Here is a 20,494-nt window from a genome sequence, read left to right as displayed (position 1 = left end):
GTCAAAATACCAATATAAACAAAAATTCACGTTTATTTTTTTTAAAGTAGTCTTATTATATTAAAATCTTTTTTCTTATATGAAACATTGACCATTTTTTTCATTTAAAGCGTAATTAAAAAAACAAAATTGCTGTAATAAGTAACAAAGTAAAAAATTTATTTTATTTTATTTCGTTGCTAATGTTTTGGAGGACAGTGTATATATATATATATATATATATATATATATATAAATATATATACAACCCTCAGAATTAGGAAAATTGAGGTTGGCAAAAAATCGCCGATCTCAAAATGCTAGAGGTTAGCAAAAAAAATCAGACACAAAGGGGTTACCAATAAACATAGAAATGAGGTCTGCAATTTTTTGCTGACCTCAAACATTTTCAGGTCGGCAGTTAGGTTGGCATTGGCGAATGCCAACCCTAATTCCGAGGGCTGTGTATATGTATATATATAAATAGCTATCACATTTTTTATATGTCTATATATATATATATATATATATATATATATATATATATATATATATATATATATATATATATATATATATATAGCTATTACATTTTTTGTTTGTTATTTAATTTTCAATCTTAAAAAAAGTAATTTTTTTTGATAAACTAATTTTTTTTAAATCAGTCTTTATTACAAAACATAAAACTTTTCTATTAACTATGGCTTTTTTTACTATAGTGACTTTTAGTAAGGTGACCATATTTGAAAAAGACCAGATGCCTACAAGTAATAAATTTGGTGTGTATAAATACAAATGGTATTCAAATCAGTCGCTCACGCCCTGCCTACGGGCCTGGTTTAAATGGGTTTTTACTAAAAACTGGTTTATTTATTTTATAATAGCATGTGAATAAACCAAATTATGGAAAAATTATTACACAACATTTGCATTTTTAAATCACAAATATTTTTCATAAGAATGAATTGTTTTCAGCAACATGTCACCTTTTTCAACTTTTCCTGCAAATTCTGAGCAGCTATTATTTTCTTAAATTAAATTTGATGAACAAAATAACTGCCAAAGTTTTTGGGATTGTAAGTTGGATTTCCCTTCCGTCCAAATACCATTGGCAATCGAAAACAATCGCTCTATGGAGGCGTTTGTACCTGGCAAACATGAAGCAGCTTTCACCAATTTTAAGAAATTGTTATAAGGAACGTGATTATATTTCGAAATGAGACAAAATTTCAAACCATCACTTGTCACATTCAACAGACTGTGAGTTTCAAGAAAACTTTTCCTTTCTGCAATACAAATTAGTTCTCAGAATTTTGTCAAACAATTCATTGTCATCGAATGTGATTTCTATTGATTTGTTCAAAAAAGTTATAGTTTCAATAACTTCAATCCATTCAACTTTACAGTTAACCCCTTAAGGACCGATATTTTTTCAAATAAATGCACCAAAAAAATCAAATTTTTTTTTTTATGCTTAGAGCTTAGATATTGACATATTAAAATAAAAAAGTTTGTTATAAATCTAAATATTATTAATTTAATTAATTCTTAGTTGATTTAATATAATAATATTGTTATAAGATTATTTTCATGAATTATTTCGGGCTAATACATAACGAAACGTAAAATAAGTGACCGCCCGAGTTATCTCCCGTTCGGAGATAACTCGGGCGGTCGACCATATAGCATGACCCAAGATATCTCGGGCCTGGTCCTTAAGGAGTTAAGTAAAAACCATTTAAAAACTTCAACCTGATTAAAGTGACGCGTCCACTCATCTATGTACTCTAGATAGACACTGTAAAAAATGTCTACTTCTTTCAGAAATTGGTTTTTCAAATGATGACTACTTTCTTCGGTATCTTGCAAATACTGTTTTACCATGAAAGGTAGAAATTTTTTTTCTTTTCTAGATTTTATCTTGTCTTTCAAATCCTTTAATACTATGGTAACTTCAGCAGCAGAAATATTATATTTCTCAATTTTTTTTACCGTGTTCAATAAGTCAAATAAAAGTTTAAGATTTTATTTTGTCTTTCAAATCCTTTAATACTACGGCAACTTCAGCCGCAGAAATATCATCTTTCTCAATTTTTTTTACTGAGTTATAAAAAACATAGGCTTGACTGTGAACTAAAAACAATACTATTTCACCCATTTCGTTATTGAAAAAGTCAAATAAAAGTTTAGGATAATTTTCTAAGCTTAAAAAGTATGATCTTAGTGACTGATATAACTTAAGCACTCTTTCGATAGCTGGAAGTAAGGCCAACCCCAACGAACTTTAAGTTTGTATTTGATAGATTTGCAATGATCTTCAATTGCAGACCGTCCACGACTAGTAATGTCAAATAGGCTTTGACAAATGGTACATTTGAGTAGCTCATCTTTGATCTGCGTTAAGAAAGAAAACATTTTCTTTAAATTATCATTAAACGTGTTTAAACTTCTCTTCTTTCTATTTATTTTTTGAATTTGATGAAAAATAGTTGTAAAAACCTTAAATTACTTTTTTATGAACACTTATTTTTATGAACGTCTTATTAAAATGAATCGTAAAGCGTTATTTACAATAATTAGGGAAAAAAGACATTACAAGGCAAACAAAATTTGCGTAAAACGAGCGCATTTTCTTTGTAGTAGTTAAAAAATCTTTTGAAGTAATTTTTTTTCTTCTCTAATGGAAATTAAAAAAAAAAAAAAAAATTAAATATCTTTACAGGAATTAAATTCATTTAGTTTCGTGTTTTATAGTTAAGTTTATTGGAATTTTATTCATTTTGTTTTTTAACTATATTTTAGAAAATTGATTTAATAAAAGTCTTTAAAATAATATTCTTTGAAAGAATTTCAATTTCTTTTTTTTAATATATAAGCGCGTACCCAAACGCGTACAAACCCCAAACATGCAAAACTACTGTCAAACGCTTACTGTACACACCAAACGCGTATGTATGGTTGCCTTACTTTTAGGGCCCTGAGAAAGTGAAAAATTACGCATACACAAAAAACATTAAAAATAAAAATGAGTCGTCTTTTCGATTGTAGTAACCCATTGACCTTAGGGAGGTAAATACAGTAAAAAAAAAACTTACATAAATCACCTTTAACATGTCTCATTTTTATTTTATAAAGATTCTATTTTATTCATATATATCTTTTATAAAGTTTATATATAATAAAAAAGTATAGTTTTGTATTGAAAAAATATTTTTCACAAAAAATAATACACTTAAAATAAAATTTAATAAGATTTAAAAATAAATTCAATATCAATTTAGACAATGTTTAGACATTACCACTTTTCTTTATTTATCAAAGGTCAGGTCAGGTTATCCTGCTGCTGATAACATGTAACCAAGTACAACCAGCTTCATGTCCTGCTGCTTTTTTAGGCAAAGCTTAGAGTTTATTAATAGTAATTATGATGATGAAGATGAAGATAATAGTAATGAGGCAATTACTTTGACTATTAAACTATTAAATAGTATACTGAATACTATCTGTGCTTTGAGTGAAGTTCTTGAACAAATTTAAAAATGAATAAAGTACCAAAAACTATAAAACACAAAAAACCATCATCATAAACAAGTTCTCTAAACCTATCATTCACTAATATTCATGGTCTTCGAAGTAACTTTTCTTCTGTTAAGCCTTACCTCTTGCAAAGTTTACCAGACCTACTTGCTCTTTGTGAGATTAATTTGAGTTCAGCTGACTTGTCTTGTAATATTAGTGTTGACAATTATCTTCCTTTAATTCGTAAAGACTCCAATAGTCACATGCTTGGCCTGGGCATTAACATTTGTAAAATTTCACCAATTTATTGAAAAACTAGGTTTGAATCCACTGACTATTCTTTGATGTGCTTTCATTTAGCACCACTTCACTCTATCCCCTTTTACTTTGTTCTATATCGCTCTCCTTCATCTCAAAACAGCACTCTTTTTGATGTTATTTCGGACCAAATTGACAAGGCCCTCTCTTTTTATCCATCAGCCAATATCGTTGTTGTTGGTGACTTTAATGCTCATCACACTGTTGTTGTTGGTGACTTTAATGCTTAATGTTGTTGGTGACTTTAATGCTCATCACATTGAATGGCTTGGCTCTAGTGTCAGTGACTTTGCAGGCGTTATGGCCCACAACTTTTGTCTTTCTCAATCTTTAACTCAAATAGCCAACTTTCCAGACAAACTAAATCACTTACCTTCTCTACTTGACTTATGTCTTGTTTCTGATCCTAGTCAGTGCTCAGTTTCTCCACATTCACCCTTAGGTGCTTCTGATCACGGTTTGATATCTCTAAAACTATTATCTCATTCTTCTTCATCACCTGAATCTCCCTATTATCGTACCTCTTGCAACTACCTTAAAGCTGACTGGGACTATTTCTGTGCTTTTTTTCGTGATGGCCCTTGGGTAGAAATCTTTTGTCTTCCTGCTGACAAATTTGCTTCTTACATAACTTCTTAGATTCACGCTGGTATGGAATCTTTTATTTCCTTCTAACGATTAACTTCGGACGATTCTAAGTCAAGCCTCACCCTTCTCCATGGTTTTCCTCACATTGTGCTGCTGCAATTTTCAATTGAAACCATTACTTCCATATATTTATCAGCAAAACAATTCTCCAGAAAACAGACATTGGTTTCCTATTGCTAGAAACCATTGTAAAAAGGTTTTGTCTAATGCCAAAGCCCGCTATTCTCAAGTTAGAAAATCTCATATTTCATCTCAAAGAATCTTTAACAGTATTAATAATAAGGGCTAATCTATTATTGTACCACTCTTGTATGGTTCAGATTTTGTCACCTCACCTAATGACAAAGCTAAATTGTTAAGCTAGTTGTGTTCTATCTGATATAGCACAACAAACAGAATGATCAACTGCTTGACATTCGTATCACTCCTGCTTCTGTATCTAAAGTGATTTCCTGCTTAGACTCTTCTATAGCCTGTGATCCAGACAAAATACCCATTATAGTCTCGCAGAAGTGTTTTCCGGAGCTGTTATCTATACTTTCAAAACTATTTAACAAATGCTTATCAGAGTCTTGTTTTTCGGCCTGCTGAAAAGCATCATCTGTTATCCCTATTTTCAAAAACTCTGGAGAGCGACGCATCCCATTAGTCTTCTTCCTATCACGCAACTACCATCCCATCAACCAGTCTTCTCCCATGCAACTACCATCCCATTAGCCTTCTTCCTATCATAAGCAAGGTTTTTGAATCTTTAACGGAATTAGGGTCAGCATTTAGTAATGCCGACCTAACTGCCAACCTTAAAGTGTTTGAGGCCAGCAAAAAATTGCCGACCTTGTTTCTATGTTTTATGGTAAGACCTTTGTATCAAATATTTTTTGCTGACCTGATCCTGACCTCTAAAAGATTGAGATGGGCAAATTATTGCCGACCTCTTTTTTCCTATTTCTAAGGGTTGTAACAGTAATAACTGATTGGTCCTATCATGCATTAGATAAGTGTAGAGAGGTTAAGGCTATTGCTCTTGAAATTTTTAAAGCTTTTAATAAAGTTTGGCATGCTGGTCTTCTCCATAAGCTTTCTTCTTACAGTGTCTCAGGTAATCTTTAAAATCATTGAATCTTTCCTTTCCAATTGTAGTATATTGAAAAGAACCTCACTTCTCCTACAGCATGGGCTCACAGTGGCTAGTGAACTTTAATTCAGATAAAAACCAATTTTTTTCAGCCAATCGTTATCACAATAATCTAGATTTTTTTATATTTTTGAACAGTAATGCACTCGATGAGCTACCCTTAATCTTCTAGGATTAACTCTTACTTCCGATCTTTCTTGGAAACTGAATATCAAATCTATTTCAAAATTAGCATCTGCTAAGGTTGCATATCTTTATCATGCTAGCCACTTTCTTTCTCCGAATTCTATTTTTTATCACTATATCTCAAACCCATCCTTGTATGGAATACTGTTGCCATGTCTGGGGCAGATCTTCCAATAATGCCCTTTCTCTTTTAGACAAGGTACAAAAATGCATTGTAAACATAGTTGAACCTGCTCTTGCAACCAACCTCCAACCAATAACACATCATTGTAATGTTGCTTCACCTTCTCTTTCCTATAAATACTATAATGGGCACTGCTCTAAAGAGCTAGCGTCTCTTGTGCCATCTACTCACATTCATTCTCGTGTTACTCGTCATTCAATTAAGTCTCATCCTTTTTTTGTGAATGTTTCTAAGTGCTCCAAAAATCCTTATTTGTCTAGTTTTTTTCCTCAAACATCAGTTCTTTGAAATTCACTTCCTTCATCTTGTTTTCCTGATACATATAATTTGCAATCTTTTAAGTCATCTGCCAATCATTATTTAACTCTATAAACTTTATCTATTCTTTTTCAGTAACTTCCAACTCATTGGTTGCATGCAGCCTTGTTAGAAGATGTTGAAAAAAAAATTTAATATTTTTCAGTAACTTCCAACTCATTGGTTGCATGCAGCCTTGTTAGAAGATGTTGAAAAAAAAAATTAATATTTTTCAGTAACTTCCAACTCATTGGTTGCATGCAGCCTTGTTAGAAGATGTTGAAAAAAAAATTTAATATTTTTCAGTAACTTCCAACTCATTGGTTGCATGCAGCCTTGTTAGAAGATGTTGAAAAAAAAATTTAATATTGTATTATATAACAAATACTATATCAAAGTTTTATCTTATGTTATTAAAACTTAAAATGTAAACTATCTTTTTTTTCTAATCAGCAGCTTTGTAGAATAATTGAAAGAAACCTATATTTAGAAATTCAAGAATTTTTTTTTTTGCTTACATTTTTCTATTTAATTTTTTATACTTGCTTTTAACGCTTTGGTATTAAATATTGAAGCTTTCGTTGCCTGTTTAAGTATCTACTTCTTATAAGTATCTATTTATCATTAGTATTTACTTCTTTTAAGTATCTACTTCTTATAATATTTATTTCTTTTAAATTACTTCTTGCAAATCAAATAGATTTAATCTGATTTAATGCAATCGCCAATTTGAAACATTATATAAAACATTATATTGTTCATGTTATGTTATTATATCTTTAATTGATCTTTTAAAATATAACTCATATTGCTATATAATTGCAATAAAGGTTATTGAAAAACATTTACAGAAGCTAATTAACTTCACAGAAACTTTATCGTTACTAAAAACTTACTCAACAAAAACTTTTTTATCTAAATTTCTACTTGCAGTTTAATGGAAATACTAGTGATAATGAATGAACCTGCCTATCTAATACATATCTACCAATCAGGCCATCTATTTAGATCAAGGTATAAGTAACTTTTAAAATTTAAAACTTTTAAATTTTAAAAGTTATTTATCGAGTCACAATAGCACCAGTTCACAATGCTTTGTAAATAAGATTCAGAATAACCTTACGACTCACATGGTTGAATAACAAAATGCACTTAGTATTTTTCCACAATTTCAATTAAACACTTATTGAAATCTTAACAAAACTGTAAAAATCCTAAATTGTAAATCTCTTTAAGTTAGCGATGATATAATAAACTATAAATAACCTGAAATTGATACCAGATAGTTTAGTTTTTGGCAAGTTACATAAACAGCTATCAATGCAAAAAAATAATAATAATAAAAAAAAAAAAAAAAAAAAAATTAGCTGTTGAAATTTTGAGTTTGATATTATAAATGTTGCTTACTGTTAGTTCTAATTGATTGTAACTAACAGTAACAATATTCATTTTTATTGGGTACTGGCAGTGAAATTAGAAAAACTGTAAAAATTTTACTATTATTATTATTTTTTAAATTGTATTTACCTCCCTATAGCTAAGGCCACTTTATTCATAGATGCTACTCTTTTTTTACAACCCTCAACAATTAATAAAAAAAAATACTAAAAAATTAGGTCTGTTATCAAGTGTTTTGTGTTGAAATTAATTGATAATTAATCAATACTACATAGCACCATTACTACATAGTATCGTTACTATATCATATCATTACTACATAGTATCATTACTGCATAGCATCATTATTATATAACACCATAACCACATACAGGCCTTCCCAGGAGAGGCGTACGGTCGCACGCCTTGAGTGAACATGGATATTTATTTTTTTTTGGATAACTCGGCCACGCTTTTTTAGCATATATTAAAAATAACGCATTTTTAAAAAGACGCTGAAAAAATCAATTAAATATATATAAATATATTTTTTCTTTTAATTTTTTTTTCTTATAACAAAATTTTTTTTTTTTTTATTTTACATATTTTTTTTTCTAATTTTAAATTTTTTCGCATAAGTATGTCTTTCTACAAAAAATAACTTCTAAGTTCTAGAAGAATTATTATCTACAAGGTTCAAGATAGAGGTATGAACGTTTAGCTCATTCGGTTGAGACTCTACATAGCGCCGCGGAGACCCAGGTTCGCATCCCGCGTCGGCAGAGCATATTTTTCAAAATAGATTAAAAAAGTTTTCGGTCACATTTGCTGTTTATTTTTTCGACTTGTCTCAAATATCGTTGCTGAAAAAATCAACACCTAAAAATATATTATAAAGAATTATAAAATAAATAAATAAAATATAAATAAATAAATTTTTTTTATGTTTACTAGACTTAAAAAAAAAATTGTAATAAGAAAAAAAATTTTTTTTTAATTAAGTATAAATATATATATATATATATACATTTCATTTTTATGTTCATATTTTTATATTAATAATAAGAATAAATTATGAATAAAAATAATAAAATAATACGACAATTTAGTTAGGTTTTCTCAGCGCCTTTTTAAAAATGCGTCATTAATATATGCTAAAAAACCGTGGCCAGACTCTCAAAAAATATATATATATGCGTGGTCACTCAAAGCGACCGACCGCACGCCTCTCCTGGGAAGGCCTGACATAGCATCATTACTCAGGGCTCAATTTAACGGTCGGACATTGCCACCTCTTGAACCATTCTTCAGACCTGCTAAAGAAGGACAACAAACCATTGCTAATTTTTTCATTAAAATAAACAATGGTTGGTTGCCCCATAAATCAGATCTCAAAAACAGTCGGGGGACAGCGATGTCTAACCGTTAAATTGACCCTTGTTACTACATACCACCATTATTACATAGCCTCATTATCACATAGCCCCATTAATAAAAAGTATTATCATTACATAGAACCTATTACCTAATTATAATTTTATAAAGTAATTTTAGACCTATTTCATAAAAAAATTTTTTTTGTTTTACCTTGCTCCAAACTGTTTATTCTTCATTAATATAACCTGTTATAAATTTAATTCTATTACTTTAAAAAATATTTCTCAATGGAATACAATGTTATTAAAGACTTACTCATCCAATGATCCAGCAATAGGTTTTGTTGATCGTTTTAAAGCATAAAAGCACCCATCTAAATAATTTAATCCTTTTAAAGCTTTTTATGCATTTTAAACATGACAAATACACATATTAAAAAAAAACAAAAAAAAACACTTGAACATTTAACTTAATAAAACAAATAAAATTTGATATAAAAATGTTATACTGAAAAATTGATGCATAGAAAAAAATGAAATTTGCATTATAACTTTTAATACCACTTTAATAAAAAACAACTTGTTGAAAAAAATTAGACAAGGGGTTTTACTAATTTATATATATATATATATATATATATATATATATATATATATATATATATATATATATATATATATATATATATATATAATTAAAAATAATGAGTAATCTTTTTTTTTTTTTTTTTTTTTTTAAACATCTTCGCTTCCAACAAGGCTGCAAGCAGCCACTAATTAAAGTTGGAAGTTACTGTAAGAGAAAAGATGAAGATTGTAGAGCAAGATAACGATTGACGGACGATTTAAAAGATTGCAAATTATATGAATCAGGAAAGCAAGATGAAGGAAGCGAATTCCAAAGAACTGATGTTCGAGGAAAAAAACTAGACGAATAAGCGTTTTTGGAGCACTTAGGAACAGTCACAGAAAAAGGATGACACTTAATTGAATGACGAGTAACACGAGAATGAATTTTAGTAGATGGCACAAGAGACGCTAGCTCTTTAGAGCAGTGCCCATTATAGTATTTGTAGAAAATCTACCGAGATTATTTCCTTATTTGAGCATTTGTATATTGCATAGTAATTTAGTTAACATTGTTTGTTTGTTATATTTGTCAAAAAAATACATATTTTTTTGACAAATATAAGAAACCCTTATAAAAAAAGCCCTATACTGAACTTGATATCAAGTAAAATTTAAAAATTTTGAATTATTATTATTTATAGAGTTTTCCAGACCACCTTCACCTGGTGAATTCGTAATTTATTTATTTATAATTTATTTTTTATCTGCATTTTTTTCTAATTACATGATTTATTTATCAAGACTATATATATACTTAGGTCGTTAGGAAAGTTCGTAGAACTCCTACGACCTAAGTATCTTTAAAGATGAAGTTCTATTAACTTCTCTAACAACCTAAGTATCATATAGTACTGTATCAGAACACCTGCAAAAATTTTTAACATGCTTTATATTTCAAGTTCAATTTTTAGACATAATCTTATGGCAAAAGGAATGTTTAAGGCAAAAGGAACATTTTTCCATTTTGCTAATTTGGTTCAGAGGTTAAAATAAATGGGCGACTAAGGTTTTATTTCTGCCCCCTGTGTGGAGAGCTTAATCATAATTGATTACCAACAAGAAGAACAAAAAGAAATCACTCAATAATTTGAAGATATCCTCTCTCTTTATATATATGTATGCATATATAGATACTATGGTGCTTTAAAACCCCTTTAGATAGAAAATCACTACTCAGTGTTTTTAAGGTGGTGTGGTTATCTTTTGTGTTAATCTATTTTTAAATTCTATTGCAGAAAAACTACAGTTTTTATATCAAAATTTAAAAAACATGAACTTTTATAAGTTTCTTGATATCTTTGTTTAAATCTTTTTTTAATAGATTTACATAAAATTTCCCTTCATTTGAGTAATACCTTTTTAATATAAACATTTTTTAAACAATATTAGGGACCTGTTGAATAGAAAATGAGCTTCAGCAAGAACTAAATATTGGACATTTAAACTAAAATTTATTACTTATATTATTCACAAAAGATAACCACAGCACTTTTTTACTCCTGTCTTGGCAAAAAGTCTTTTTGATCGCTTAGAACAGGCAGCCGATCATGAACCTGATCTCACTTCTGTAACAAATTCGGGATCAAAAATTTTAGCTTATAAATTTTAACTCCAACAAATCTCAGTCATTTACTGCAAACAACTACCACAATGCTGTTGACATTCCTATATTAATAAACGGCAACCCTCTCACTGAGTCCTCTTTTTTACATCTCATGATCATCATTTTCTTACCCCTTATTCCATTCTCTACCTCTGCAAATCTCTTATTTGTCCCTTTATGGAATACTGTCGTCATATCTGTTGTCAGATCAGGTTATCCTGCTACTGGTAACATGTAACCCAGTACAATCTGCTTCATGTCCTGCTGCCTTGTAGGATACGCCTTTTTAGGCAAAGGCTAGGAGATGCCAACTCCGATTTAAAACACCCCCTGCCTTGGGGCTCTTGGTTGAGTAAAGGCTAGAGATGGTGTCTCGATAAAAATACTCATCTTGGGCAGATGTTAAATGCACCCAGCTACTGTCTTGTAGAAGGCCTCCTAGGCAAAGACTTAAGGGGTAAACAGATTCTATCTGTTGACCAGCCTCGCACCCCTTCTTCATCTATTAGGCTGGCGCAGATGTATTTTTAATACATTGTTTCCAGTTTAGGATGTTGAATGCTGGATCTTCTTGACTCAATGCATGGGTTTGCTTGTGTCACTGTTTTTATGACTAGGCAACTCATTCTATTATCTCCTTATGAGGGTACAGCTCTAAAACTCAGTTTTATGGTTCTGAGGCCGGCTGGTAGTCAGGTTTCCCGAACTCTGTGGTAGCTCTCAGAGAGGCTGATTCCATCAACAGCTGAAAAATATCAAAGTATTAACAGTGCCATGTTGCGCATGGATGGTGTCCCTGTTTGTACTTTTGGTGTGCATTGCGGAGGCCACATTTGGAGCCCTTTGTTACGGCTTAGGGTTTATTAGTAGTAATGAGGCAATTGCTTGGGCTATTAAACAGTGTTCTGAGTACTATCTATGCTTTGAGTCAAGTTCTTCAATCTAATTTAAAAATGAATAAAGTACCAAAAACTATAAAACACAAAAAACCATCATCATCACCAAGTTCTCTAAACCTATCATTCACTAATATTCGTGGTCTTCGAAGTAAATTTTCTTCTGTTGAGTCTTATCTCTTGCAAAGTTCACCAGACCTACTTGCTCTTTGTGAGACTAATTTGAGTTCGGCTGTCTCATCTTGTGATCTTAGTGTTGATGGTTATCTTCCTCTGATTCGTAAATACTCCAATAGTCACATGCTTGGCCTGGGCATTTACATTCGTAAGAATTCACCTGTTTGTCGTGAAACTAGGTTTGAATCCACAGACTATTCTTTCATGTGCTTTCGTTTAGCACCACTTCACTCTATTGCCTTTCTCTTTGTTCTATATCGATCTCCTTCATCTCAAGACTGTACTCTTTTTGATGTTATTTCTGATCATATTGACCAAGCCCTCTCTCTTTATCCATCAGCTAATATAGTTGTTGTCGGTGACTTTAATGCTCACCACTCTGAATGGCTTGGCTCTAGTGTCAGTGACTCTGCAGGCATTAAAGCCCACAACTTTTGCCTTTCTCAATCCCTAACTCAAATAGTCAACTTTCCAACTCGCTTTCCTGACAACCCTAATCATTTACCTCTCTACTCGACTTATGTCTTGTTTCTGATCCTAGTCAGTGCTCAGTTTCTCCACATTCACCCTTAGGTGCTTCTGATCACAGTTTGATCTCTTTAAAACTAATATCTCATTCTTCTTCATCACCTGAATACCCCTACTATCGAACCTCTTACAACTACAGTAAAGCTGACTGGGATTCTTTCCGTGATTTTCTTCGTGATGGCCCTTGGGTAGAAATCTTTCGACTTCCTGTCGACAAATGTGCTTCTTATATAACTTCGTGGATTCAGGCTGGCATGGAATCTTTTATTCCCTCTCGACGATTCCAGGTCAAGCCTCACTCTCCTCCATGGTTTTCCTCACACTGTGCTGCTGCGATTGCCAATCGAAACCGTTACTTCCATATTTATCAGCAAAACAATTCTCCAGAAAACAGACGTCTGTTTATTACTGCTAGAAACAACTGTAAAAAGGTTTTGTCTAACGCCAAAACCCGCTATTCTCAGGTCATGAAATCTCGTATCTCATCTCAAAAATTAGGCTCTCGTGACTTCTGGAGAATCTTTAATAATATCAATAATAAGGGCAAATCTATAATTCCACCTCTCTTGTATGGTTCAGACTTTGTCACCTCACCTAAAGACAAAGCCGAACTGTTTGCTAAAAACTTTTCATCAATATCATCTCTTGATTCCACTAATTGCGTTCTACCTGATATTGCCAACAAACAGGTTGATTCATTGCTTGACATTCATATCACTTCAGCATCTGTATCTAAAGTGATTTCCTGTCTAGACTCTTCTACAGCTTGTGGCCCAGACAACATACCTGTTATTGTCTTGCAGAAGTGTTCTCCAGAGCTGTCGTCTATACTCTCAAAACTATTCAACAAGTGCTTATCAGAGTCTTGTTTTCCAGCCTGCTGGAAAGCCGCATCTGTTATCCCTATCTTCAAAAATTCTGGGGAGCGATCTGATTCGTCTAACTACCGTCCCATAAGTCTTCTTCCTATCATAAGCAAGGTTTTTGAATCTTTAATTAACAAACACTTAATTTCTCATATTGAATCTAATAACTTACTTTCTGACCATCAATATGGATTTCGATCTTCTCGTTCTACAGCTGATTTGCTAACAGTAATAACTGACAGGTTTTATCGTGCATTAGATGAAGGTGGAGAGGTTAAGGCCATCGCTCTTGACATTTCAAAAGCGTTTGATAAAGTTTGGCATGCTGGTCTTCTCCATAAGCTTTCTTCTTATGGTGTATCCGGCAACATCTTTAAGATCATTGAATCCTTCCTTTCCAATCGTAGCATAAAAGTTGTCCTCGATGGACAACACTCTTCTTCTTATTCTGTAACTTCAGGGGTTCCTCAAGGTTCTATCCTTGGCCCTATACTCTTTTTAATTTACATTAACGATCTTCCAGATATTCTCACATCTAAGGTGGCATTGTTTGCTGATGATACTACCATTTATTCTTGTCGTGATAAGAAACCAACACCCTCTGATTGCCTGGAGGGGGCATTTGAGCTTGAAAAGGATCTCACTTCTGCTACAGCATGGGGCTCACAGTGGCTGGTGAACTTCAATTCAGATAAAACTCAATTTTTTTCAGCCAATCGTTATCGCAATAATTTAGATCTTCCTATATTTATGAACGGTGATGTACTCGATGAGTCACCTACTCTTCATCTTCTAGGATTAACTCTTACTTCCAATCTTTCTTGGAAACCATATATCAAATCGGTTGCAAAATTAGCATCTGCTAAGGTTGCATCTCTTTATCGAGCTCGCCACTTTCTTACTCTGGATTCTATTCTCTACCTCTATAAATCTCAAATCCGGCCTTGTATGGAATACTGTTGCCATATCTGGGGCGGATCTTCTAATGATGCCCTTTCTCTTTTAGACAAGGTGCAAAAACGCATTGTAAACATAGTTGGACCTGCTCTTGCAGCCAACCTTCAACCATTATCACATCGTCGTAATGTTGCTTCTCTTTCTCTTTTCTACAAATACTATAATGGGCACTGCTCGAAAGAGCTAACGTCTCTTGTGCCATCTACTAAAATTCATTCTCGTGTTACTCGTCATTCAATTAAGTGTCATCCTTTTTCTGTGACTGTTCCTAAGTGCTCCAAAAACGCTTATTCGTCTAGTTTTTTTCCTCGAACATCAGCTCTTTGGAATTCGCTTCCTTCATCTTGCTTTCCTGATTCATATAATTTGCAATCTTTTAAATCGTCTGTCAATCATTATCTTGCTCTACAATCTTTATCTTTTCTCTTACAGTAACTTCCAACTTTAATTAGTGGCTGCTTGCAGCCTTGTTGGAAGCGAAGATGTTTAAAAAAAAAAAAAAAAAAAAAAAAAAAAATATCTGGACTGGTTCTTCTAAATGATGCTCTTTTTCTTTTTGACAAGGTCCAAAACGACATTGTAAACAGTTGTAAACATTGTTTTTTTTACCCGCATTTTAACCCTTTGGAACACTCTCTTATCTTCATGTTTTCTTGATTCATACAACCTATAACTCAAGTCTTCTGTCAACCATTTCCTAGCTCAATAACTCTATTCTTTTTTTTCTTAGTAACTCTCAACTTAATAGTGGTTGCTTGCAGTCTTGTTGGGAGTAAATCAGAATATATATATATATATATATATATATATATATATATATATATATATATCAATTGTTAAATCTAAATAAATATAATAAATGTAAATAAACAATGTTTATTGTGTCAGTGACACTAAAACCAATAGATAAAATAAATAGATAAAATTGAGGAAGATAAAAATATCTAAGAAGTTTTTATACAGAACTGTTTCAACCGTGTTAACCTTTAAGCATACCAAAATAAAAATAATTTCAGTAAATTTTAGTATTAATTGTCCTATTTTAAAAAAAAATTAAAATATGAACTAAGATATTACCATTAAAGTTAAATTTAGTAGCTTAAATAATGAATTCTTGAATATTTCCCAAAAGAACCTAAAAAACAAACCTCTGTTTTTTTTCTCCAAAAAAACGACCAAAAAAACACGCCACATCTCTCTCTCTATATATATCAGAGGTGCACACTCTCTGATATATATCAAAGGTGTACACTCGTGGTTGAGTAACAGTACCAGGCAACCAAATTTTAATTTTTAAAGTAAAAATAAAAATTCAATATGGCTACACTATTTGTTGTCTAGAAACCACAATTCAAAACCACTAAATTTGAAACTTTACACATACTTTAAGCAATAAAGTTTGTGTAAAATTTTTAGGTTGGTGCGGCACAGGGCCCCTTGCAATAGCCACAGCAGGGGGTGCGCCAGTGCTGCGCCTGGATTGGGGGGGGGGGGTTGTGATCCTCTTTTAGAGGAGAAAATCAAAAAGTTTTTCTCTAATCTCCTAAGGCCATAACTTGCACATGAATTGGTTAATATTTTTGAAAGCTACTATAGCATACATTGATTTTATAAAAAAAAATCATGTGTATGCAAGATCCTGGGACAGAGTAAGCAACCAATAAAGGATTTTTGTGGCTAATGCGCTTTGTTAGATTACCCATGATAAAACACAGTGGGACGGTTACATATAAATGGATGGCCAAAATTATATTTGCAATTTTTTTTCAATTTAAATAAAATGTATATAGCTAAGTATGTATATTCAAAATTTCACATAATTTTAATCAATAGTTTCCTAGAAACTTAACTTTGTAGCATTAGCGCAAATAAGATTTTTCCCCGGAGGAGGGGGTTTGGTTCAAACACCAAATCAAAACTACATAATTTAGATACTATATCAAAACTTACTTTAAAATTATTATAATTTATCCTTAAAATAAAAAAAACATGCCTTTAAAAATATTTAAGGGTCAAGGAAGGGGGGGAGGGGAGGAAGAAAGTTATTTCTGCACTCGCCCTCCCACCCTCCCAAAGTTACTTTAAAAGGTAAACTAAGTAATTTTTAAGAAAAAATGACATTGAATAAACTTTTTTAGTAATGTTATAGAAGTTATTTATAATTTTCAAATAAAAGATTTTCCTTTATTGTTATTTTTTATATTCTAATCATCATCAATTTCTATATCTATATTAAAGTTTTCATTAAATTGATCAATACCGTTGTCATCATCTAATTTGTCATAATTATTTTTGTCAGTGCTTGTATTAACATCTTCTTCCAGTAATAAAAGGTCTGTAACTTCTTTTGGAATAATATAAGTTTTATTTTTAGATCTTGTACTTAAAGATAATGTACTTAAAGATAAATGGATCTGATGAGTTCATGACACATGTAAATACATCAAATAAATTTTCTTCTCTTGAGCACTTGCAAGCATATTGTAGCCAATCTTTTTTAGTGATTTTGTTGAGACAGTCTAGTGTTCTTCATGAGAGCCTTTAATTCTACTTTGATAAACTTTTTCGTTGTAGTTATTAAATCTTTTGGTGCATGTCTTTCATTTTTTTAATAGTCCTATGGCTTGGAAATCTAGCAGGTGCTGTCATGTGTGTATCGTTATATGAATTTTTTGTGTGATTACAGTCTATGAAATATCTAAACGCTTTATCATCTGACAACATGTCATTGTTATTTAATCTGTGTAATATTTGAATTGCTTCAGTTTTATATAATTTTAAAGAAACTTAACCATGATATAGTTTTGATTATTGTATGCTGTTTTTTTTGCTGCAAGTAAAACTCGTTCAATTGAATCTGTTTAAGGGTCAACTACATCATCAGCTATTCGTCGTTTACTTCTGTTGCTTAATTCAGAAAATTCTTTTGATGAATGTCCCACTTTTTTTATTATTTGATAAATTGGTATATTTTTTGATTGGACTGTCTAACCATTTTTTATACTCGTTTTTAAATCTAGCATTAAATTTATGTACTTTTTCCCACTTTCCTATATATCTGATATATAAAACTCTCAATAAATTTAAAAATTTTAACGTATTACATTCACGAATACCTTAAAATTTTTACTACTGAAGAAATATACTTAAAAGCCTTTTGAGAATTTTTTGTGACGGTATTAGTGATTAAAGTGCTTGATGATTTCCCTCCTGGATAAATTTGAATATATTTCATTGCATCTAGTAGTATTTGCTTTGAATTCAATTTTTTAAAGTATTTTTTTACGACAGAAATGTGTAGTTTTCATTCAATAACAACAACAAAGAATTAAGTTGTTTTTATCTTTACTAAATCAAAATCTTATTTTTACAAAAGTTTACTTAAATTGATATTGAATAACGGCCCACAAATGATCCTCAAAAATTGTAATTTAAAAACCACTCAATTATTATAAATTAAGAGTTATTATAATCACAAGCCACATAGCTGTAATCAAATCTTCTATAGCTTTTCACAATAGAATTACAGAATAGTATTTAGTTATAATGATACATTCAGTAATAAACAAATGTATTAAATGAGATTGCATTGCAAAAAATTGGAGTATGAGGAAAAAATATCCTTAAAAGGTTTACCCCCTAGCCCAAAGGCGAGGGCAATGATTTATTAAAATATTTTAATTTATTATCTTATGCTAAATTCAAATTCATCGATAGATTTCAAATTTGATAAAATTATCTTTTATTGTTCATATGTTATGACAATTCTGGATCATTAAAGATGCAGAAAAGAAACATTTTAAAAAGACCTTGCGCCACTAAAAAACGAATAATTTAAAAAAGGGCAAAAAGGCAAGGCTACATTTTTCACTAAATTTTTCTTGTGCAAATTTAGCATCAACAAATGCTGAGACCACCTTGTAAAGAATTGTAAATCAGTTTTCTTGATCCCCTAAAGTCAAAGTACCCTAATATTTTGCAATATTATTTCATATTTTGGTCCTATTTTCACGACTACATTCAATATATTTTTTTTAACTTAAATTATTTAAAACTAACTCCAATGGCCTTTCAATCAATGCATCTATGCATGAGAAAATATAACAACTATTTCTATATAAATTGGTTGGAACATTACCCGCAAAATTTTTCTTGGATCACCGTTTTGACAAAAAGTTTCACTTTGTAACTAAATATCCTCAAATGAACCCACTATAAAAAAAATTGTAAAAAAGTATAAAAAAATTTCAATTTTGGCCACCCTACGTCCCAATGTGCCATGAAATCTATAAGTTATTTGGTTTCCTTATACATGAATCTTCTAATGTCTAAAAAAAATTCATGGGCTCAAGCAATAAAAAGCTTACAGAAGTCCTAGAAGTAGTCTTATTTTTCCACATTTTGAGCTTATAAATTACCCTAGCAATGGTATAGATAAGCTTAGCAACAGCTACTTTACACCCTGAATACTTAGTACTCTAATTAAAATTTATGATAAAAGACATTTTTATAATGAAACTCTACAAGAGTGCTTGATAAAAATAATTTTCTAAGCTTTTTTGATGTAACAAAATACTTAACAATAGGTTCAAATAATGCAATGATAAAAGTGTAACATCTAAAGGGAGAAATTTATTTTTAATATGACTACCAATTTGGTAAGATTTTTGTGTTAACCACTATAATGATTTCTACATGTTTAATTTCCCTTGGACAATCATTTTTATATTCACTTTAAACAATCATTAATGCTTCATGCTCTGAGTATACTTTTTTTGATGGAATAAACAAAAAAGAGCAGAAAATCTGGTAATTATTTTTTATAAAGTGTTTAATCTAATTAATGACAGGATTAGTGCAACTGATGATGCAAGATGTGTAACTCAAAAATGATGATTTAAACAAAGATGTTTAGGTGATAGCAAAGGAGTTACTGCTGATATTCAAATTGGTGATTAATTTGTTATTGAGCATGATATGCGCAATGGTGTCATGCAATAATTCAAAATGGAGTACGTTGTAGCTGTTATAATATTTTATTTTTGAGTATTAGATCTCTTTTACTAAGATCTATAATTAATAATTTATTAATCATATTATTTAAATGTAAGAAATATTCAGGACCAATGATTAGAAGTTGTTTTATTTTTAACTCAACCAATGACAATGACATTTATGTTTCTCATATGGAATATTATACTGAACCTGAAAAGAACAATTTCAAGTGTCCAAACAAGGAAATTCCCTACAATATTCATCATTTGACGTTCTTTGAATGATTTATAAACTAATACCAACTAATCAAAGAGGGGATTATTCTCTCTAAAATGGTGACATCGACAAAGTAGAAATTCATTTTGCCGATTGATAAACTTTTCAAAAACTTTATTTTATTTATATTCTTAAAAAGGTGTTTTTCTTAAGGGTTTTTTGGAAAAAACATTCATCTGAAATTTATATTATTGTTTTAACAATGATATAAACACTCATTGAAAATTGAAAAACTTAAAAAATTAATTTTATTAAGCACTCCTGTGAAGTTCCATTAAAAAAAGGTCTTTTATCTTAATTTTATTTGAGTACTAATTATTCACAATGTATATTAGCCATTACTAAGTATATCTATACCATTGCTAGGGTAATTTGTAAGCTCAAAATGTGGCAAAATAAAACTATTTCTAGGACTTCTGTAGGCTTTTTATCACTTGAGCACATGAATTTTTTTTAAGATATTGGAAGATTCATTTATAAGGAAACCAAATAATTTATAGATTTCATAGCAGACCTAAGGCCACTATTGTTATGGGTAATCTAACAA

At 30.7% G+C, this 20,494-nt stretch overlaps 1 protein-coding gene across 2 annotated transcripts in view; it reads right to left on the bottom strand.

Annotated features, from left to right (window-relative positions):
• The window catches only part of LOC101234863 (wee1-like protein kinase), a 58,470-nt gene that overhangs the window by 26,535 nt on the left and 11,441 nt on the right, over window positions 1-20,494 (bottom strand). For both annotated transcript variants that reach the window (XM_065813379.1, XM_065813380.1), the window contains exon 4: window positions 9,336-9,393. In XM_065813379.1, coding sequence (XP_065669451.1) covers window positions 9,336-9,393 — 58 coding nt within the window. The remainder of the gene's footprint in view (window positions 1-9,335; window positions 9,394-20,494) is intronic.

This window comes from Hydra vulgaris, chromosome 12 (genome assembly GCF_038396675.1).
Source record: "Hydra vulgaris chromosome 12, alternate assembly HydraT2T_AEP".
Lineage (NCBI taxonomy): Eukaryota > Metazoa > Cnidaria > Hydrozoa > Anthoathecata > Hydridae > Hydra > Hydra vulgaris.
The sequence above is the reverse complement of the archived record's forward strand: the minus strand, read 5'-3'. Positions and strand labels throughout refer to the sequence as shown.